The sequence below is a fragment of the Diabrotica virgifera genome, chromosome 7, assembly GCF_917563875.1.
Source record: "Diabrotica virgifera virgifera chromosome 7, PGI_DIABVI_V3a".
In the NCBI taxonomy this organism is placed as follows: Eukaryota; Metazoa; Arthropoda; class Insecta; order Coleoptera; family Chrysomelidae; genus Diabrotica; species Diabrotica virgifera.
In genome coordinates, this window is record NC_065449.1 from 194,812,632 (window position 1) to 194,837,240 (window position 24,609).

Genomic DNA, 24,609 nt, shown 5'->3' on the forward strand with positions numbered 1-24,609 from the left:
CTATTCATAGGTTGTAAGATGTCGTTTAAGTTAAATAAATTTTTGTACATGCCTAAAATTTTATTTTTTATGTCTTCGAAAATTGCTACTGAAGGATTTTCAGGAATTTCATTAACATTGAAAGAAGTATAACTGAAGATTGGCTTTGGGAACTCTGAATGGATTATATCCAAATGGCTCATGGACATTCTGTCGATTAACAGCTCTTTAACTCCACTACAAATGTAAACTGTGGTGGTAACAGAATGACCTTTATAGATTATTTGACACTGCAAACTTACAATTACGTTAAGTTTCGATTTGTCTGCGGATTCCAATGCCAAAGTAGAGCGTTGTAAATTTTTGTAGCTGAGTGGACGAAAAGCAAAGACCATCGAATCCCAGACGCCCTCTCAGGAGCATCAATAGATATTCCACGTGAAGACGAGTTAGAGGGAGAAGAAGCAGCAGCACAGCTGAAATCCTTCATTATTCAACAAATTGGTCTAGTTGATGGTACTGAAGAACTAATACAAAACTCACATCTGCCAGATTCGTTATTAACTGACTTAATTAAGTTATCCGAAATTGATGAAGAATACCAAATGCTAAAAGATGCAATCAAAAATGGTTTTCCTGAGGTAAAAAAAGAATTTCATCCTTCACTGACACCTTACTGGAACATTAGAAACAAGCTTAGTTGTGATCATGGACTAGTTTTAAAAGGCTGCCAACTTGTCGTTCCCCTGTCTGCTAAAAAAATGATCCTAGACAGGCTACATGACTCTCATCAAGGGATAGAACGTACAAAATGACGAGCCCGACAAACAGTTTACTGGCCGAATATGAATAATGACCTAAAAAAACATAGAGATGCGTGAAGCATGTCAGATTATTAGGCCTTCGCTACCTAAAGAAACTTATTTGAGAGATCCTCTACCGTCACTGTCATTTCAAGATGTCTCAGCAGATCTTTTTTCTTGTTCTGGAAAATAATATTTAGTATACGTAGATAGATTATCTGGGTGGCCAATAATATGCCATTATGTAAACTGAGATCCAACCAGTGCGGGAATAATTAAAGCCTTAAGGAAAATCTTTGCAGACACCGGTATAACCTACGTTTACGCTCGGACAATGGGCCACAATTTAATCCTTTCGAATTTAATTCTTTCCTTAAGAAATGGAATGTTCTACATTGCACGTCTAGTCCACACTATCCTCAGAGTAATGGTAATGCAGGAGCTGGAGTAAAAGCTATGAAGCATTTGATATTAAAATGCATGGTAAGTGGCAACCTTGACGAACATAAATTCTGTTCTAGTTTACTTGAATGGCGTAATACCCCAAAATCTGATGGCCACTCACCAGCCGAGATTTTATATGAACATTCAATAAGATCCTTAGTACACATTCATTATAAAGCTTTTTCAAAAAAGTGGCACACGAAAGTCAAAGACATAGAACACACCGAGAAACGGAAAAAGAAAAAGCAGTTGTGTATTATAACCAACATTCTTAGGTACTAAAGTAAGAGAAATAAACTATGGAACAGGATAGGTGAAATAGTTGAAATAGGAGAAAACAGAAAATACATAATAAAAACGCCAAGTGGTAGACTTCTTATAAGAAACAGAAGATTTCTTAAAAAGTGTTTCTGATAGGAAAACACTAAACAGGGAGGTGTAGGAATATTATAGTTTTAGTTAATATATATTTAGATTTATACTATGTACTTACTTAGGTTAGTTTAGTTTGTTGATTGTCAGTGTCATTAAATAAATTATCATATCAGTGCGATCTGTCTTTTAAGTTTACTCCATCTAGTTCAAAAACAGGGTATAGCATGTTTGCGTTTTTTCCTAGCTAAATGAAAGTTTTGTTTGAAAAATAAATTTATTTCAGAAGAGTATAGTTGGTATTTTCAAACGAGTATTTCGAGATAGAAGAGGCGAAAGAGCTTTTGTTATATTCATCAAGAAACTACAAAGTGTATTCGTTAAGATGGATATATTTAGAGAAACCCGAAACATTGCTTCTTTACAAAACTGCTGGTACAACAATAACCGGCTTTAGAATTACGAATATAAGGTAACCTAAAGCTTCGTTTATCGCAAAATTTTCTATTTCTTAACGCGGCGCCCGGCGAAAATACATTATATTCCACGTTATGAGGCCGCTCCCGCATGAAAAAATTTCTGATTCGGATTCTTTCCGGATTTCTGTTCAAAAAATATACCCTTTAAACAAATCTAAAGGGTGCCGAGCGTAACTTTTGGACAGAAAAAATGGTTTAAATAATTTTTTTAACCAAATTTAAGAGATCACCTTTCCATTGTTCTGAAGCTCTTTCTTTTAGGCATCTTATAGTGTAGGAAACAGAGGTTGAACCTCGCAAAATCAGTATATCAAGGGGTGCTTTTTATGAGACTAACTTTTTCTTAAAAATTTCGCCCCGGAACCCCCCTTTTCATACCTTTAAAGGGAGTAATTTGTGGTTTTTACGAAACGCAGGCCTTCCTGTACGTTTTGCAAAAATTTACTTAATAGTAACATGAAGAGGACTGTATTTCCTACTATGTACTTCCCGACAGTATATGTCTATCACTCACTGTTTAGCAGGGGTGACGCCCCAAATTTGACAAATTTTTAAAAAAGATGTTTTTAAAAAAAAAATTTTTTCCCTAACTAATGAAAATTAAGAAGAAGCCCTGCGGCAATTAATCGCAAATAAGTGGCTGATTTTTTGTTGTTGGTTTCATTTAAGGGCAATTGCAAATTTTTTAATTACAGGGTGTTACATTTTAAAAAACCCCTTTTTATACCATCCGAACCGCCTATGCTAGAGTAAAAAACTTTCAGCGATTATCCATGTACTAGTGTCATTTACAAATTTATATAAGGCAGCCCCATATTTTTCCCGGAACCACCCCAATAAAAAGGATAATCAGTAATAACAATAATCAAAATATGATTTTGGGTCACCATTGTGGCATTAGGGTGCAAAGAAAATAAATTATCCATAGATCATAATGTGTAGCAGACAGTGTGTTCTTTTATTTTTCATAAGTAGGTTATCCATAAAATGAATAGGTGACGAAAAATAAAACAAAAACTGTAGCCCGTTAAAGCATTTCTGAGGTTTACGGCGCCACTGTGCCGTAACGGTTCCTTATACGAAAAAACTGCATAGGGCCTTAATTTGTAGAGAAAATAGTGGTCGTTAATTCTGTATACGTTTTGTTAAAAAAAAATGCATAGGTAATGAGACAATCGTCAAAACATGCTCTCTAAGGGATAGGGGTAGTTTCTGCAGTTTATTTTCAAGGATATTTGTGGTTTCTGCAGGGATGTTGCAATAAACATATATATTTATGAGAAAACCTATTGATGGGGCATATGTCCTTATGGGTCAAAAAACAAAAAAAAAAATTTTTCAACCCCCCCCCCCCTATAGTTATTTTTTTTTGGCTACAGGGCAGGGGTTGCATTAAGAAATCACTTTGGGTGTCCATGAATGGATAATAAAAACGTGCACAAAATTATATATGAAGCATTCTAATAACGGGCATGGTGAGTGAAGGATTTCAAGTAAATCACTCTTTATTAATTCTCCTTTTTTTGGGGTGGTTCCGGAAAATATGGGGGTGCATTATAGAAATTTGTAAATAACACCAGCACATGGATAATCGCTGAAAGTTTTTTTACCCTAGCATAGGCGGTTCAGATGGTATAAAAAGGGGTTTTTTTTAAATTGCCCTTAAATGAAACCTATACCAAAAATTCACCCACTCATTTGTGATTAATCTCCCCAGGGTTTCTTGTTAATTTTCATTACAGTTAGGGAAAAATATTTTTTTTAAATCATCTTTTTTAAAAACTTGTCAACTTTGGGGCGCCACCCCCGCTAAACGCTGGGTGATATACGTATGCTGTCGGGAAATAAATAGTAGGAAATATTTAAATTTACTTTAATTTAATTAAAATTTAAAATTACTCTTACCTCCTTTAAAGGGATGAAAAGGGGAGTTCCGGGGCGAAATTTTTTAAGAAAAAGTTAGTCTTATAACAAGCGCCCCATGATATAAGAGAAAAAAAAAATAAAACCGGACTTATGTCCATTTTGCGAGGTTTAACCTCTGCTTCCTACGCTATTATGTAATTTACTATTTTAATCGGAAAATAATCCGAATTTAAGTAGGAAATTAATTTTATTGACGTTTCGACTTCCACTTCGCAATTCGTTGTCGAAATACAAAATACCTTTTTGCTTCGAAATATTTTTTTATAGTTTTTGGATCACTATAAACAAAAAAGGTTTCTTGTCATATTTGTCAATAGTTGATAGTTTTAAGCGAGAGTTATAAGCGATTTAAAATCTAAAAAATGGAAAAATATGCATTTTTGCGTCTTGAAAACTCATATGTAAATTTTTATTTTTCTGAAAAGACAAAACCCAAAAGACTCCATTTTCAAACAAATATATATTTAAAAATAACATCTTTCGATTTTTTAATTCGGAAACAGATTCTCTCTTATACCTATTACCCATCCTTCTAAAATTTTCAAGGAATAAAGGGTGATGAATGCAGAGACATGGGGAGTCTATATAGTTGCACTCCACAGCACATCAATTCAACGAGGCAACGATCAACAAATCTGTTTCCTAGTACTCAATACGTGAGTAAAAACGCAGGTAGATAAAGGCATTTTATATCTAATTTCGATTCAGAGATTTTTACCATCTCTCTATGGACCATTTCGAAGTTTTGTTATCCTCAGGAGAGCTTGTAATGATGCTCTGAATCGGCATTAGACATATTTGCCAAGAATGCCAATTACAAAGAAATAATCAACATTTAGACGCACTGCGACCTCTATTAAAAGAACGACGAAACGCAAAAGACTCCATTTTCAAACAAATAAATATTTAAAAATAAAATCATTGGATTTCTTAATTCGGAAACAGATTCTCTCTTATACCTATTACCCATCCTTCTAAAATTTGCAAGGAACAAAGGGTGATGAATAGAGCTCGGGAAATATGCAAAATGCATATTAAGTGCATATTTGCATATTTTGGATAAATTTTTTAAGTGCATATGCATTTATTAAAATTGCATATTTTTATACTTTTTTGCATTTTTTTGCATAGATTCATTTTAAACAGATCTTAGATCTAAACAATAAATGTGAAAATTCTCGTGGATCCACTTTCTGGTAATATCCTTAATATCTGCCTTTTACAATTGATAAGTCGACGAATAAAGGAGACGAAGAGGCTCTACAACATGCAGTCACATTTTGTTAGTGAAAACATTTTGTTATTGTTAAGTCATGCTGCACCATATGACCAAAGGTAGACATTTAAAAATATTTTTTTCAAATTTGTTACTTGTCTAGAGCACGCGTCTGCTACAAATAGAGTAGCAGGATGCTACAAGCTGTAAGGATGGAATTTGCAATGGTCAAATGTATCAAATATAAAAATATATTTTTAAAAGCCTTTCTGCGAGTATAGGTGTATAAAGGTTGTTTACTTAATGTGCCTTTACCACCTGAACCTGTGATTACTAGATGGAGAACATGGTTAAATTCTGTAAATTTCATTACCGATAATTTTGAGTAAATTAGAGACGTCATTTGTAGTTTCGATGTAGGCGTAACTCAGGTGATATGACAAATGTTTGGATGTTTTAAAAAACCGTTATTAAAAAGTAATTTGACACATATCCAAACCAATTTTTTAAATATTGCTTAGCCAATTGCTAAATTAGAAAAGCGAAACATTTCTTTAGACCAAAGTATTGAAATTATCAATTCATTAAATGAAATAATTAAACACCTTGGTGAAACCAAAAAATTGTATCAAAAATTCTGCACGGTGTAAAAAAAATGAGGGATATCAAAAAATAATTCAAAAAAAATCTTATTAAGATGGGGAAATGTGAAGATAATTTAATTTTATAGGTAGAACCCTCAATTAAACAATATTTTAACTTCTTTAACTTCATGTGAAGTAGAAAGAACCTACGGCTGTTTTTCTGTAGAAAATTTAGAAAAACGTTTAATAGTGTATAGTTTTAATAATAATTGTAATAATAAATAATAAAAGATGGTAAATATAAAGAATAAATGAATACAATGATGTAGGTTATAGAAATTTCAATAAATATTTTTTATGACTTTAGCATAAAATAAATATTTTTTTTAATTAGCTTAAATGCCTGGACAGTCCATTTAGTCCTGTCGCCAGGGGGGGTACAACGGCCTCCTGTATTCAGATGGACTTACTTAAGTTTTTTTATGTATTTTGACATGTAGAACACGAATTTTTTGGGTAACAGTTGATCCAGATGTCGATAAGATTGTTATAAACCAAGAAGTTGAGGAATCACATAACTAGTCTGGGCTGATTATCGAAGAATAGGCCATTTTTGGGAAAAGTTATTTACCAGCAATTTTATGGCTGGAATCGAATTATAAGATCCTATATATTAATAACATAGGTATGCAAAGTCCTCAGAGAGTGTGCTACTGTTTTTATAAACAAAATGGCGCCCGAAAATCGTGTTTTTTTCAATTATTGCTCTAGAATTCCGAAGATTTTAACTTTACAACAAAAACACTCAAATAAAAATTCACCGTGATTAAATTATGCATAGAGACGTGTTTTTCCCGATCTGCTCCGACGAAAATTTTCCTCGGAAAATTCGGGTTTTCCCAACAAAATCTTTAATTTTCAAATAAAGTTTTAGATAAGTAATTATTTACCAAGAATTAAATAATTTGGTGACTTAAAAGCCTTCTTCGTTTAAATTACAGTTCCAGAAGCTGGTGAAAATTAAACGAATATTTTAGCAACAATTCAATTGTTAATTAATAATTTACGGTCGCAATAATAACCAAAATAATTAAGATGCACTGATCAAACTTTGAAATCTTATAAAGATGAGATGCCTATTTAACATTTTGTCGACAAAATATAAATTTTTTATTTTTTTGCATAATCTATAATTGTTTAAAAAAAATAGTTATAAACAAATTAACGTTTCTCAAAAAGATTTTATTATATTATAATTTTAAAAAATAGCTAAAATGCTAAAATTTCAAATATCTTGAAAATGAATGCTTTAAAATTGTTTTGCAACCATTTGCAAAAAAGTTATGAAACAGCAAAGTAAACATACTATTACTACGGTGTTAATAATTCTTTTTAATTCTTTCAAACCGTAGAAGTGAGTTTAAAGTACAAGCTAATTATTTATAAAACAATATCGATTATCAGCTTAATGGTTATATTTTAATTAAAGATTATAAATATATTTTTTTGTAATTTACACGCGCGAAAGTAGAATAATACAGTACCGTAGCTACCCGCCCACATACACAACTCGCGTGAGTTTAAGCGTGTCAGTCGCTTCGAGTGAACATTTTATCTCCGGCTCTGTATCAAGCGTACTTTCGCGCTAAAAATTACAAAAATAAGTATTTTTAATCTTTGATTAAAATATAACCATTGCACTAATTTTTGACATTCTTTGTGAGTAATTAGATTGTACCATAGACTCACTTTTAAGCTTTGAAACAATTAAAACAAATTATAAAGAATGGAGATATCGTATATTTATTTTGCTGTTTCTTAACTTTTTTGCAAATGGTTGGAAAATTTTTTTAAAGCATTCATTTTTAAGACCTATGAAATACGCATTTTAAGTATTTTTTAAAATTAGAATATAATAAACAATTTCTAAGAAATGTTAGTTTGTTTATAACAATTTTTTTTAAACATTTAAAGATTATGCAAAAAAATGAAAAATTTATATTTTGTCGACAAAATATTAAATAGGCATCACACCTTTATAATCTTTCTAAGTTTGATCAATGTCTCATGATTATTTTGGTTTTTATTGCGACTGTAATTTGTTAATTAACAATTGAATTGTTGCTAAAATATTCGTTTCATTTTAACCGGCTTCTGAATTTATAATCTATACCAAGAAAGCTTTTATTTCACCAAGCTATATAATTATTGATAAATAATTACTGACACAAAAAATTTATTTGAAAATTCGAGATTTTGTTGGGAAAACCCACATTTTCCGAGGAAAATTTTCGTCGGAGCAAATCGGGAAAAACATGCCTCTATGTAGAATTAAATTGGGGTGAATTTTTATTTGAGTATTTTTGGTGTAAAGTTAAAATCTTCGGAGTTATAGAGCAATAATAAAAAAAAAATACGATTTGTCGGCGCCATTTTGTTTATAAAAAAATTAGCACACTATCTGTGGACTTTGCATACCTATATTAATAATATATAAGATCTTATAATTCGATTAAAGCAATAAAATTGCTGGTAAATAACCTTTCTTTGTACTTTACTAATTGGACCAACGTATTATAACTATTTTTTTTTCAAAATTTAAAGATTATGCAAAAAAAAGAGAAATTTGTATTTTGTCAATAAAATATTAAACAAGTATCTCATCTTTATAATCTTTATAAGTTTGATCAATGTATCATGATTATTTTGGTTATTATTGCGATCGTAAATTGTTAATTAACAATTGAATTGTTGCTAAAATATTCGTTTAACTTTCACCGGCTTCTGGAATTACAATCTATACCAAGAAATCTTTGATGTCACTAAGTTATTTAATTATTGATTAATAATTACTTACCTAGAACTTTATTTGAAAATTATAGTTTTTGTTAGGAAAACCCGCATTTTCCGAGGAAAATTTTCGTCGGAGCAAATCGTGAAAAACATATATCTATGCAGAATTTAATTGCGGTGGATTTTTATTTAGGTGTTTTTGTTGTAAAGTTAAAATCTTCGGAGTTATAGAGCAATAATTGAAAAAAATACGATTTGTCGGCGCCATTTTGTTTATAAAAAAAGTAGCACACTATCTGCGGACTTTGCGTACCTATATTATTAATATATAGGATCTTATAATTCGATTCCAGCAATAAAATTGCTGGTAAATAACTTTTCCATGAATTTTGCTAATCAGCCCAGAGTAAACAGCGATTTCTCGCAAAACAAAACATTTTTTTGTATTTTTTGGGCCATTCTAACCAAAAAATGTTCCTACAAATTTTTTTGTAGGATTCATAGTTTTCGAGATAAACGCGGTTGAACTTTCAAAAAATCGAAAAATTGCAATTTTTGAACCCGAAAAACTTTTGATTAAAAAATAAAATAGCAATTCTGCTTACCGCATTTGAAAGTTCAAGTCAAATTATATCGGATTTAATTATTTGTATTGCTAAAAATTTATTATTTTATTGTTAAAAAAAGCTATAAACACCTAGTGTTTGAGTGATGTTTTCAATGATTTCTCATTTAAAATCAAACGAGTAGTATAGGTAGAAGAGGTAAAAGTGCAAGCGGGGCTATTTCTACGTAGCATGCGTTAAAACGCATGTATTAGGCACGGGAAACACTATGTGTTTATAGCTTTTTTTAACAATCAAAAAATAAATTTTTAGCAATGCAAATATTCAAAACAGATATAATTTGACTTAAACTTTTAAAGGCGGTAAGCAGAATTGCTATTTTATTTTTTATTCAAAGGTTATTCGGGTTCAAAAATTGCAATTTTTCGATTTTTTGAAAGTTCAACCGCGTTTATCTCGAAAACTATGCATCCTACGAAAAAACTTGTAGGAACATTTTTTGGTTAGAATGCCCCAAAAAATACAAAGAAATGCTGTTATGTAATTCCTCAACTTCTTTGTTTATAACAATCTTATCGACATCCGGATCAACTGTTACCCAAAAAATTCGTGTTCTACGGGCCAAAATACATAAAAAAAAAATTGGGTAAGTCCATCTGAATTAAGAAGGCCGTTGTACCCCCACTGGCGACAGGACTAATTGGCATCAAATCAATAATTACATAATTACCTTCAAAATAAGGACTGCTGCGTTTTTTATTTATATGCATTAAATGCATAAAAGCATATTTAACTGCATATTTCAACTGTTTTTTGTGCATATTTGCATGCATGTTTTAGGGTTTTTTAAGCGCATATTTCCCGAGCTCTAGCACTCCACAACAGATCAATTCAACGAGGCAACGATCAACAAATCTGTTTCCTAGTACTCAATACGTGAGTAAAAACGCAGGTAGATAAAGGCATTTTATATTCAATTTCGATTCAGAGATCATTACCATCTCTCTATGGACCATTTCGAAGTTTTGTTATCCTCAGGAGAGCTTGTAATGATGCTCTGAATCGACATTAGACATATTTGCCAAGAATGCCAATTACAAAGAAATAATCAACATTTAGACGCACTGCGACCTCTATTAAAGGAACGACGAAACGCAAAAGACTCAATTTTCAAACAAATAAATATTTAAAAATAAAATCTTTGGATTTATTAATTCGGAAACAGATTCTCTCTTATACCTATTACCCATCCTTCTAAAATTTGCAAGGAATAAAGTGTGATGAATGCAGACACATGGGGAGTCTATATAGTTCCACTCCACAATACATCAATTCAACGAGGCAAAGATCAACAAATCTGTTTCCTAGCACTCAATACGTGAGTAAAAACGCAGATAGATAAAGGCATTTTATATCTAATTTCGATTCAGAGATCATTACCATCTCTCTATGGACCATTTCGAACTTTTGTTCTCCTCAGGAAAGCTTGTAATGATGTGCCAAGTATTTTTTTGCCTAAGATTTTATTTTTAAATATTTATTTGTTTTGTCTTTTGGGTTTTGTCGTTTCTTTAATAGATGTCGCGAGTGTTGATTCTAAATGTTGATTATTTCTTTGTAATTGGCATACTTGGCAAATATGTCTAATTTCGATTCAGAGCATCATTACAAGCTCTCCTGAGGAGAACAAAAGTTCGAAATGGTCCATAGAGAGATGCCCAGATAGCACAGTACTTCCCGAGGACGTCTGTTTCAGGTCCCACTTAAGTCCGAATGTCCGGGGACCTCAATCGGACGTTCCCAGGAATTAGAAATCCGGACGTTCCCAGGAAGTACGTTTACGGACGTCCCCAGGACGTCTGTTTCAGGTCCCACATAGTCAGAATGTACTGGGACCTTAATCGGACGTCCCCAGGAATTACATATACAGACGTTTCCAGGAAGTACGATTACAGAGGTCCCTAGGAATTACGAATCCAGACCGATACAGGAAAAATGTCAGTCTCAGAGCTGAACGGCTCCGTATCGTGTATAGAAAAATTTACCAACCTTTTTTTTTGGTTTTATTTCAAATGTGATAACGTTTTTAGGACTTCATTTAATTTTTTAATAATCCAGAAATTAATTAATTACATACCTCTCGCCTCTCATCAATATTTTAGTTATTTTAATTTGTTTCGGTTGGATGGTTGCAGTGAATGCCTGTCAATGCCAATGTCAACGATCAACGAGGTGTAGGCAGGCGTGCGTGGGTGTTTCTGTTTCTTTCTGTTTGATTTCATCATTTGCTTTGGTTGGTCACTAAATATCAACTTGGCGAAATTGGCGGTAATTAAATTAGATATTATTAGCTTGATATCTTGGTAAGTTTTTGAAGTTACTTTTATATTCGGTTTTTTTGCAAGATATTGCGTTTTATCTGCTAGCTGAGCAAAATTTTATTTTTAGATCGTGTTAGTTGTGTATGTTTTGGCGGTAATTAGATATTCCTTTCCTCGTTGGGATCATCAGCGTGTATTTTTGGTAAATTGCTAAAGTTATTTTTATACTTGGTTTTCTTTGCAAGATACTTACTGCGTTTTATCTGCTAGTTGAGCATATTTTTATTTCTATAGGTCTTGTTTGTTTTGTATGTTTTGGTGATATCAATTTTTGGCGGTAATTAGACATTCCTATCCTCTTTGGGATCTGTAGTGTGAATTCTTGGTAACTTCTAAAGTTATTTTTATATTCGGTTTTCCTTGCATTTGCAAAATACATATTGCCTATTATTTGTTAGCTGTGCAAAATTTTATTTTTAAGTTTTGTTCTTTTTGTATGTTTTGGCGGTACTTAGATACTTCAACTTTTGGCGGTACTTAGATATTCATATCCTTGGAATCATTAGTGTGAATTCTTGGTAAATTTCTATAGTTAATTTTATATAAGTACAATGCAAAAGTATTACATGCAGGCAAAAAGAAAGAACAACACTACTTCTTTACATCTAAATAAACGAAGTAGACCTGTTCCAGTCACTAATTGTAGAGAGAATGAAGACATCATTATTGAGAGCCATGAAATATCCAATGTTTCTGAGAAACCGTCCAACAATGTGCTTCAGAATGTTCATTCAACTGACCGACAGAGAACTGAAGATTCTGTAAAACCTAAAGATTTTTTAGTGGATTGGGCTTTGCGTCACAAAATAACTCACACAGCCATTAATGATTTATTGAAATACTTTACAAATTACTTTCCAGAACTTCCTACTGATGCAAGAACATTATTAAAAACGTGTAGAGAAATTCAAACAAAAACTGTCCTACCTGGAGAATATCATCACTTTAGTATAAAGTCTTGTTTAGAAACGTTATACATTCAGAATATTAATTTATTGAAAGACAAAAATATTTTTGAACTTGTTATTAATATTGATGGTTTACCTTTAGCAAAGAGTAGTGGTAGTCAGGTGTACCCTATTCTGTGTAAGTTGAAAGGAACAACATTTGTAGAAATGATTGGTATTTATCATGGCTATGAGAAGCCTGCAGAGGCTAATATTTTTTTAGACAGATTTGTATCAAGCCTTATTTACCTTATAAATAATGGTATTGAAATAGATGGTCGAACATTTTCTATAAAAATTAATTCTATTGTTTGTGATGTACCAGCAAAAGCTTTTATTATATACACAAAGGGTCATTCTGGTTATGCTTCATGTAGCAAATGTACAATAGAAGGTGAATTCATAAATAATAGAATTTGTTTTCCTGACGTAACAGGACTTAATTTATGTACAGATCAGGACTTTCGTGCGAAAACTCAAGAATCTCATCATAGTGGAACCTCAGTTTTAGAAAACATCCCACTGCTTAATATGGTTGACAATTTTCCTTTAGATCCAATGCATCTCATTTCTCTAGGAGTAGTTAAGAAAATATTAGTTTTACTATGGTGTCATGGTAAACCAAGAACAAAATTATCTTTCCATCATATTAGAACTATATCAGATCGCTTAGTGCATGTGGCAAGTCAAGTACCTGTGGAATTTAATAGAAAGCCAAGGAGTCTATCTGATGTCAGAAGATGGAAAGCAACAGAGTTTAGGCAGTTTTTATTATATACGGGACCTGTGGTTCTAAGGGGTCAAATAAATGCTGATAGATACCAAAATTTTTTAAGTTTACATATTGCTGTAACAATTTTATCTAGCAGAAACCATTTTCAGCTCTTGGACTATGCCTCAGATCTTCTAGTTTATTTTGTAAAAACTTTTATTTATTTATATGGATCTGAACATGTCTCACATAATGTTCATAATTTGCTGCATTTAGTAGATGATGTCAAAAGGTTTGGCCCATTAGATGAATTTGGCTGTTGGAACTTTGAAAATTATTTGCAATCAATTTTGAAAAATCTACGTAAACCAGATAAGCCTTTAGCTCAAATTATTAAAAGACATAGTGAAAAAAATCACCAAAACAATTTATTTACTAAAGTTGTAGAATTTCCATCTTTCTTAAAAGAACATAATGATGGCCCAACACATATAAATGTTGTCATATTAAAACAATTTAAGAAACTAGCTTTAAAAACCTTTACATTGTGTACAAGTGAACCTGACAATTGTTGCTGTTTTTCAAATGGAAGCATTGGTATAATAGAAAACATTATTTTAACTGAAAATAGAGTTTATAAAATACTTGCAAAAAAATTTCTTATAGTAGATGATATTTACAAAGAACCATGCCAATCTTCATCGCTTGGTATTTATTCTGCAGCTTCATTAGGCCCCTTAGAGATGTTCGATATGGAAGAAGTAAAAAGCAAATGTGTTCGATTTACAACTGATACCACTAATTTAATTTTTCCTTTACTTCATTGTACTTAAATGTATTGTAACTTTTTTCCTAATAAAACCAACATACTAAAATCACAATCAAGATGCACTACAAATAAACAAACCACGACACTTCAATGTTACCAGGAGCACTCTCGAATTATGATTTACAATTTATAAACTTTGTAAATCATGATTTGGGATTTATACAATGCATTTACTTTGTAAATCATGATTTGGGAGTACTCGTAGTAACACTGAAGTGTCGTGGTTTGTTTATTTCTAGTGCATCTTGATTGTGAATTTAGTATAGGTAAAGTGAAAACAAAATAGTAAATCGTCAGCTTAGAGTGTGGTGGATTATCTTATGTCAGATATATGAAATTTGTTGCGTGGACGGTACAATTTTTTTTGTTTTTTTTTGTAATCAGTATATTACTTGGCTTCTACAGTTATTTGATATAGCCACCTTTGGTTGTTTGAATACAAAAAACAAGGTGTAACAGGTGCTATGTTGCCGCACTGCATTGGTTGTCTTGCTAATGTCTATTTGGTAGAAAAGTTCTAACAGTGTTAATCTGTTAACTCCGTTCTCAGGTCTTCTGCTCAAACTGTCTGACCATACTTTAATTACTAGATATTGTGAATGAGAATATTTCTGCAATTTTTAATTTTTAGCAATATGTATTAGTTTTACGATTTTTAAAACATTTGTTTGTGTCTTCTGCATAAATTCAAAAATGAAGTATAGGTTAACGCTCTAATGTGATAAAATGTTTTTCATTCTTAAATTAATTAACTGGACCTAATGAAAACAAGAACTATTACAAGATCACATACCAGACTTCTGGTAGAGTGTTGGTACGATTCTGTCATCGACTGCAGGCAGTAGAAGGCAACTGCACTCGGCAGTTAAGAGTTATCACCATGACGAAGTCATTACTTTGCACTATTAATTTGTATATTTATTAGCAACTGACGTTCTGCCAGGCAGCAGTTGCTAATAAGTATACAAATTATTAGTGCAAAGTAGTGACATCGTCATGGTGACAACTCTAACTGCCACCTGGAGTTGATGTCGGAAACGTACCTTTAATTTAATTTTTCATATTAAACCAACTTAATATATTTTTGAGGGAATTATGGAAGAGCAGACTTGGACTATTGTACAGTTTCTTGAGGATATGTCGGTAGAAGCTGTTCCAACTTTGTGGCTTCGAGGTGACTTGTGTTATTGGCCTCCATATAAGCAGGAGAAGCTGACAAGTGCTATAAAAAAACAAGCTTTAGACACAAATTGGTCGCAGCACAAAGTAAAAGTCTTCCGAAATGCTACTTTTGGTAAGTTGTAACAAATATTCACATGAAATAATGTTTATGTATCATTTCAATTTGAGTGTAACAATGAATTTATTAAAATTGGTTTCAAGTTCATAATGTACTTAAATAAATTGGTTTTAATTCAAAATTGTACTATAATAGTAGTGTTGCTGATTTTTCTAGAATTTATTTGAAGACAGTAGGGGGAGGTGATATCAACAAAACTGTGTTGAGAGAAATTATTTATCATATTTTTTTATGCTACTATCCTTTATCCAGCTCTGTCTTCACATAATAGAATTTTTATTTTTCAAAGCTATAGATTTTATTCTTGGTTGAGTAACCGTCTCTTCATGTTGATATAAATAAGGTGATTTTTTCAATTTTGTAGAAGATTACAATTATTGTCAATTTGAATGTATTTATAATTATGTTTTGAAATTCACCTTTTAATAATGAATGTTTGAGACAATGTATTTTTTTGTGATTAAAGTTTATTCGTAATGCTAAAAATATGCAAAGGATAAGAATATGCAAAGGACATTTTTTTTTAGATAATTATGCGAGAGCAAGGGTCAAGTCCAAATCAGCAGAAGACTGTAGTGCCAGTGATCTGTATTCCGATCCAGACATTGGAAAAAGGAAAAGATTTCCAAAAGTGTTCAGCAGCTCATCTTCAGATGATTCACTAAGTAATTTGGAGTGTCCCATAAAAGCTCCAAGATTTAAAAAAACAAAAATAGAACAGTATCCAGGTAATAAATTATAACTAATGTAAATTAAGGTTTATCATCGATCATTGTTTTTTTAGATACAGAGATTTCTGAAGTCATAGATCTTCCCTTCACAGAAGAAAAAGAAGATATTCCTTCAATGAATGAGCCAGGTATAACATTTTGGCATTGATTTATTGACTTGGTGACGTTGGCACCTCCCATGTTATGGCGGTGCCACACTTCGTTATGTGTTACTTGTTATGTGCCTTATTTGGTCACACAGGAAGAAGTGTGGAGGGTTCATTAGTCAATATTTGCTTTATTTGCATGCATTGCGCATAAGCATGAATAGCAAATATGCCTATCCATCCAGTTGTCGGTTTTTGACACACTTCAACTTCAAAGGACAAATATTTGGCACATACAGCGCAGCTGCATAACAAATAGCACAGCGAAGTGTGGTTTCGCCATTAAAATTTCAAAATTTAGATCAGTACATGATTTTGCGCAAGTTTTGCCCAGGATGTTTTTCATTTTGCCCCCATTATTTAGAATCAAGGCAAAATAACAAAAACTAATGGGCATAACTTGGGTAAAATAATGCAATGATTTTTATTTCGCAATTCCAACATTGGGGATGTCACCTTCACTAGGCCCAAAACGGGCATAACTAGAACATAAATAGCATGAATGCATGATATAACTATGTGCAAACTAATGGACAGTTTCACCTATTATTAAGAAAATGAGTGATCAATTAATGCATATTATGAGACAGCTTAGAAATAGATATAAATGCAATGTTTAGGAAATGTTGGAAACAATTTAATTGCTTGTTGGAAAGATTTATTTCTTTTTAATAAAAATTTAATATAATTAAAAAAGACAAACTTAAGAAATGAAAACAAGACAAAAAATTAAGTTGCTTGATATTAAAAATGTACAATAATTGTTTTAGGGTTTTCTGGAGAACAGGTTACACACTGCTGCTTGCAACAAGGTATAATATCTTACTTTTTATTAGTTCTCTAATTTAGTAATATGTTTTATATTATTTTAGAGCATCAAGTCTTAATGGAACTGAAGAACCAGAATCATATGCTAAGAGGAATGATAACGGATGTTCTCAAGATTGTTACCGAAATAAAACAAAATCAGAGACCAGCAGAACATTTGGAAACGTCGGAATCATTATTTGTTAAATATAACATACAATTCCCAATTAAGTCAGAAGAAGACTTTCTGCAACTTGATACAATCCTCCTTGAAGATTATAATTATAACAATGCCGTAAGTGTTTTTATACACAATTACTTATTTAGAACTTTGAACCTAGATTGTTTTAATAATATTATTCGTTTTTAATTGGTATCTATTATAGATACAAAGTTATCAAAATTTGGCGGGTCGAGCCCTTACAATTTTATAAAAAGAGTTATGTCAACTATATTGTCAGACAATCTCATTATCGAGTATAGTTGGCTGGGTCGTAAGGGGAAACGCAGCCTTGAAAGTACGATGATGGGAAAGCTGTTTGTATGTGAGTATTATATCACAATAACTACCATTTAAAAAGCTATTTTAAAAATATGTGCCTAGATGAACTCACATATTTAATTCATATTATATTCAAAAACAATGCAACACTATTTGATTGTACTTTTATTTTTCAATAACTGTTAATTGTAATTTATAAAATTTATTTAAAAATAGGAAACCTCTTATTTTCAGCAATATAATATAGTATTTTCAGCAATCAGTCGATTGGATAGCCTAGCGGCTTATCAACCTATGTGTGGGAGCAGTACGGCAAGTGAAAGGGCTTGTGGCTTAGTGATACTCCCTCATATACCCCTGCCGGAAGGATATATATATATATAATATATTTTCAGCAATATAATATAGTAAACTGAACTAAAAATGTAATAAAACTGTAATTTAAAAAGACCAATCGATAGACAGTACTTATATTGTATGTAAAAATTAATTATTTTAAATATATTTTTTATAGTGTTTACTTTTCAATTTTAGCTGCAGCTGACAAAAGTGGCATTTCGCCAAATAAAAAAAAAACAGAGGAAGCCATCAGAAGCTACATGAAAAGGGGAAAGGAGAGGCTGACAGCCAAAGAAAATAAAAATATGGTTTAAGATGAATACTATTATTTGTTAAATTTTAATAAAAACTTGTTTGAAATATATGTGTTTTTTTTTTCATTTTAAATGCAGATTTCATCTTTAAAATTTACATACAAGTAAATTCACTATAAAATAATTTAATATTACCTTTTTGACATTATTTAAGAGCTTAAGCGCAAAATTGTGTGCCAATGTACATATATTTAAATACATTAATTTTTTTTAATCCTGAAAAAGTATTTTTGTAAAATTTAAAAACTGAATGAAACATTATATTATAAGGCTTTTCATCGATTATCTTTTGTTTCGAGCTGCTGTCGTAATTTTGTATGGACTATAAGACATGACAGAAGCTTGAAACAAATGACTGGGAATGAAAAGCCCTATATTACCAAGGGCCGAAAGTTCCTGAAAATTTAGAATGATTTTTAATATCAAATATCTCATTCAAAAGAAACTTTGTTTATTCTAAGGGACTTTCGGCCCTCTGTAATAATGTAACCTTTCATTCTGTGTTTAAATTTTTCAAAAATATTTATTTTATCAGGATTCGAAAAAATGAATGCATTTAACAACATTGGTGCGAAATTTTGCGCTTACGCTCTTATAGTAGTTACATGCCATATTTAAAATTTCTGAAAACATTTTATAAAAACTTGGTAGGCCGTCCCAAGGAGGGTTTGGTCGGCCGTCCCAAGGAGGGTTTGGTCGGCCGTCCCAGGGAGGGTTTACTCGGACGTCCTAAGGAAGGCTTACTCGGACGTCCCAAGGAAGGCTTACTCGGACGTCCCAAGGAAGGCTTGCTCGGACGTCCTAAGGAGGGTTTGGTCGGATGTCCTGGGTACGGATGATTTTGTAACATCGGACATCCTCGGTACATCCCGAGGATGTCCCAGGACCTGAAACGTATGTCCTCTGGACGTAAGAATGTCCTAGAGGTACGTCCCGGGTAAGTCCTAGGGATGTACTTGTGCTGTTTGGGTGGTAATGATCTCTGAATTGAAATTAGATATAAAATGCCTTTATCTCTTATTTTTCTGTTTGACAAGTGCCTAAATTAAAACTTAAACATTCAGTTTTAAGATTCTGATGAAGCCAGAGCACATTTCAATTTAGACCATTGTTTTTAATGGTTAATTATGCGCGCTCAGTCGACTTTAAAGCTTCCGCGCTTGGCACTATATAATGTGTCTCTGTCGCACTATATAATTAGCGAATTTAATTAGTACATGGGCTATAATTAATCGAATGAATAAATACATTTAAAAGAAAACTATGTCAATAAGAAATTATAAATTAAAACATCGAAGTAAAACACCTGTTATAATTGTTAAACACCATATTTTAATTAAAATAATAATTTAGACATCCAAATGGACTAGAGTAATCTTTAGAACGTATTCGGTCTTATCAGTCCATCTTAAGTGAACTTTGAGGTATTTGTTGCCCGAGAACCAAACAGTAGTTGGATTTAAAGTATTAGTTACAACTAGCCGACTAAAGTAAACTTTATTTATTAAGCGCAACAGGCCTTGTAGGCCTAGGGCTAAAATGTTTATATTTCTGATTACATAAATAATATAGTAAATAACTTAATATACCTTACATATTTTATAAATTTTATTTAAATACACTTCAGTCTTTTTATACACTCCTTTACAACCTCTCTCCATCTCCTTCTGTCCAATGCTAGTTCTTTCCACCTCTCAATGTTACTTTTCTTCAAGTCTTCATATACACTGTCCTTCCATCTTTTCCTTGGCCTGCCTTTCCTCCTCTTTTGTATTGGTCTTCGTGAAAGTACCATTTTTGGCATTCGTTTACTTCCCATTCTCTCTATGTGCCCCAAGTATCGTATTCTCTGTGCTTTGATCGTCGTCGTAATCGTTGGCTCTTGATATAGTTCTTCCAATTCTTTATTGGTTCTTCTTCTCCACTGACCTTCTATTTTTACACCTCCATATATTGCTCTTTGCATTTTTCTCTCCCATCTTTCTAACAAGTCTGTTTCTGACTTTTTGAGCACCCATGTTTCGCTTGCGTATGTTACTGTAGGTCTGATAACAGTCTTATAAATTCTTATTTTTGTTTTTCTTGATACGTATTTGGATTTCAATAATGTGCGTATTGCTCCATATTTTTTATTTCCTTTAGCTATTCATGCCTTTATCTCCCCTTCTTCATGACCATTTTCATCTATTTTGGCTCCCAGGTAAATAATTTCTTTGGCTCTTTTAAACGAGTATGTTTTTTCTCCATCTATTTGTACTATGATGTTATTCTCTTTTTCTTTTTGGATCTCTCCCATTATCATATATTTTGTCTTTTCTTTATTTATTTTAAGTCCGAATTTTTTGGCTTCTGTTATTATGTTTTTCATTAACTTTTGTAGTTCTTTTTTGCTTGTTGCTAATAGCGTCAGATCATCTGCAAATGCTATGCATTGGTGGCCGTTTTTAAATATCGTTTCTTGCATGTTTATTCTGCTTTTCCTGATTATTCCTTCCAATGTTAGATTGAATGCCATTGTTGATAGTGGGTCTCCTTGTCGTAATCCTTCCTTGGTTTCAAACTTTTTGGATGTATACCCTTTCCAAGCTATTTCGTTTGTTGTGTTTTCCATCGTCATCTTTATCATCCTGACAATTTTACTTGGTATCCCCAATTCTTTCATCAGTTCGTACATCTGCTGTCTATTTACTGTGTCGTAAGCCTGCTTAAAGTCTATGAACAAAGCATATAGTACTGTTTTATGTTCGTAACAGGTAGTCTGTATTTCTTTTAAGGCAAATATTTGGTCAGTCGTTGATCTGTTGTTTCTAAAACCTGCCTGGTATTCCCCCAGTATTTTTTCCGAATAATGACTTAGCCTTTTTCTTATACTTTGTGCCAAGATTTTGTAAACTATTTCTAATAGTGCGATGCCTCTGTAGTTTTCGCATCGCATTCTATCACCTTTTTTATGTATAGGGCATATTCTTGCTATGGTCCACTCTTCTGGCATTTTTTCTACTTCCCATATTCTTTTTATCAGGTCATATATCTCTTTCTGTAATATTTTCCCTCCTGATTTTATCATTTCGGCCGATATTTCTGTTATTCCTGGGCTTTTGTTATTTTTCAAGCTCTTTATTTCGTTCTTTATTTCTTGTTCTGTGGGTATTTCTATTGCTATCTGATCATCTTCAATTTCATGGTTTGTTTCCTTTTGTACTTCGCTCTTATTTAGCAGTTCTGTGAAATAGTTTTGCCAGTTTTCCATTATTTTTTCAGGCTCATTTAGCAACATCCCTTTATCATCTCTCATATATGAGTTGTTTTTTGATATCCTCTTTCCATTTTTTTTGCTTCCAGGTAGAATGATCTTATTTCTTTTTTTTGAAATTTTTCTTCTATTTCTTTCAGTTTGTTCTCGTTGTATTTTCTCTTTTTGCTTCTACATTTTCTTTTCATGATTTTTCTCAATTCTCTGTATTCTTCTCTAGTGCTTTCTTCGTCATTTGTGAGATTTTTGAGTCTTACTTTTCTTATTGCTTCTGCTATTTCTTGACATTCTTCATCATACCAATCTTTTGTTTTGTGTTTTCTTTTGCTAAAGTAAACTTAACTAAATTAAAAAAAAATATGAGGATATCAAAAACTCAAAATAATGATGAAAGCCTGACAATTAACAGTAAATCAAGTTGAAAACTACAACTATCTTGGCACAATAATTTAATCATAAAAACGTTTACTCCATAGAATTTAAAGTTCCAATAGTGAAAGCACAAATTAGCTTTAATAAAACGCGAAAGGTACTCTGTGCAAGAGAACTGAAGTTAGACTTAAAAGTTAGGCTGGCCAGGTGTTATATTTTCTCGACTCTGCTTTACGGGATAGAAGCATGGACAGTTAACGGGTCGACGGCTAAAAACTTGGAAGCATTTGAACTGTGGGTGTATAGAAGGATCCTAAGGATATCATGGACCGAGCATGTAACAAACAACGAAGATATGAGAAGAGTCAACAAAAGAATAGAAATATTGGAAACCATCTAGACACGAAACCTGCAATACCTGGAGCATGATATATGTAATGAGAGATACAACATACTTCAATTAATTATATAAAGAAAAATTCAGGGCAAGAGAAGTGTAGGAAGTAAAAGAATCTCATGGTTGCGTAACTTGAGGGAATGATACGGATGCATATCAATCGAACTATTCAGAGCGCCAGCATCTTAGATCAGAATAGCCATGATGATTGCCAACTTCCGTCGCGGAGATGGCACTTAAAGAAGAGCCGACTAAAAGCCGATGACAACGGATAACCATCATGCAACACAAGGTCCGTACTCGAAAATGGAGGTTACTGTATGTCATGGTCTGTATGAGCCTGTCAACAATAATTGTAATTTACACAATAATATGAATTGTCAAGTCTCAAATAAATATGCATGTTTTTGCATTTTTCATAAAAAAAAATAAAAACCTTGTTTTGTAAAAGGTATATATATGTATTTAAAATCCCTAAAAAGGGCTGTATCACAAAACGTTTTCGGAATCAATATTCCAGCATCAGTGTTATCACTGGTTTACATGCTTTAAGTCACCAAAATGTACGGGTAAAAACCCTTAAATTGATTTTAAACAGTTGGGTTTACATTATATTATTTGATTTTGAAGTATTGGTTGGAAAATTGATATTTTAAACATCTTTTTTAAACATCTCAAACAGAGTTGTCACCTAAACTCTGCCATGTAAGAATTCAATTTTCCAACCAATATGGTTGATGTCATGTGATTCCAGGGGTTAATCTGGAAATATTTTAAACATCTTTCAAAATCAAATAATATAATGTAACCCCAACTAAAATCAATTTAAGGGTTTTTACCCGTACATTTTGGTGGCTTAAAGCATGTAAACCTGTGATAACACTGATGATGGAATATTGATTCCGAAAACGTTTTGTGATACAGCCCTTTTTAGGAATTTTAAATACATATACCTTTTACAAAATAAGGTTTTTATTTTTTTGTGATTTATGGTATACAGTCAGTACAGGAATTTTTCCTTGTGAGACATTTTTTATATATTAAATAGCTTATAACTCGAAAACAATCTATGAGAAAAACGAGGAAGACCTTTTTTGTTTGAAATGACCCCAAAAACCAAAAAATGTTTTCTGGGGCAAAAAAGGTGATATTTTGAAATTGTTTAAAACAATAATAATTGTTGAAACAATTTCTTATTAAAAATTTCGCCAGGCACCTACAGATTTGTTTAAAGGGGACATTTTTGAACAGAAATCAGAAAAGAAACTTAATGAAAATTTTTTTCCATAAGTACCGGACACAACATGGTCTATTAGTAGAATTTAATATATTATGGTATCTAATGTGAATAATCAAACCTTCAAAAAACCAATTTTTGACAAACTTGCTTATTTCCGTTATTATTTTTATTTTTAGTGTGCCTACTTGCTGTAAAAACAGAGGTAAGAGTATTGCATGTGGGTTGCTAAACCGCCCCACTTGGTAATTGGTGTCAGCAGTTTGTAATATGTTTATTCACATTGTTGTACCTACTTTCTTAAAACAAAACTGTATAAACTTTTCATTTTTATGTATAAATTACCTCACAAATGGATCACAACTGTTGACTGTTCCAATAGTTCTTGACGGCAAATTCTTGGCTTTCAAAAGAGAGACCAATAATTTTTCAGTTGAAGGTTCGTATCGAAGTGAAAACCATAATCTGCCTATATGTCCCTCTGGCCATTGGATCTCGTCTAAATCAAGCGTGCTTTTGTAAAGAGCTGGTTCGATTACGCCCAAGCCATAGCAACCTAAAATGATAATAGAAATTAACGTTTACTGAATGAAACCTAAACGTCAGCTTTAAAAATGCCTAAATGGCTAACTATTTCATCACCTTAACCTAGGGTGACCAAACGTCCTGTAAAAACGGGATTGTCCCATTTTTTAACGATTTGTCCCGGAGTCCCGAAAAAGTATCTCGGGACGCCTAAATGTCCCGTATTTGCGTTGGGTTGAGTTTTTTTATCTGACTATATTTTCTCTCTTTAATTTTTCTTTAATTTCTGCATTTGTTTTCATTATTATTTCTCCCTCTTTTGTTACATTGTGGCCCAGTATTGTTCTCATTATTTTTATTTCAAATTTCAGAAGGCTATCTTCCTCTTTCTTGTTAATCGTCGTTGTTTCCATCCCATATGTAACACCAAGTCTTATTAAGGTCTTATATAGGTTCATATTATATTTAGAGACTTGCTTCTCAGCAGATTTCTACCGTGTAGATGTTTTTCTGCCCTTCAGAATTCTTTCCCCTGCTCCCTCTTTTCCGGTTTTCCCTATTTTTACTCCTAAGTAGCTAAAGGTGGATACAGTTTCAAATTTATGGTTCTGTGTTATTAGATATTTCTGAGAGGGTTGATTTTACCTATCGCCAT

The 24,609-nt window shown here is 32.2% G+C and overlaps 1 protein-coding gene and 1 long non-coding RNA gene across 2 annotated transcripts in view; one reads left to right on the forward strand and one right to left on the reverse strand.

Moving 5' to 3' along the window:
* LOC114329602 (synaptotagmin-15-like) overlaps positions 1 to 24,609 on the reverse strand; it is a 465,421-nt gene extending 440,812 nt beyond the window's left edge. The window contains exons 1-2 of the mRNA XM_050657061.1: positions 24,600 to 24,609; positions 23,775 to 23,985 (exon numbers count right to left, since the gene is read on the reverse strand). Coding sequence (XP_050513018.1) covers positions 23,775 to 23,985; positions 24,600 to 24,609 — 221 coding nt within the window. The remainder of the gene's footprint in view (positions 1 to 23,774; positions 23,986 to 24,599) is intronic.
* LOC114329604 (uncharacterized) lies at positions 17,493 to 18,218 on the forward strand. Its single transcript, XR_007699443.1, has 2 exons — positions 17,493 to 17,560; positions 18,052 to 18,218. It is a non-coding gene; the product is annotated as an uncharacterized LOC114329604 (long non-coding RNA).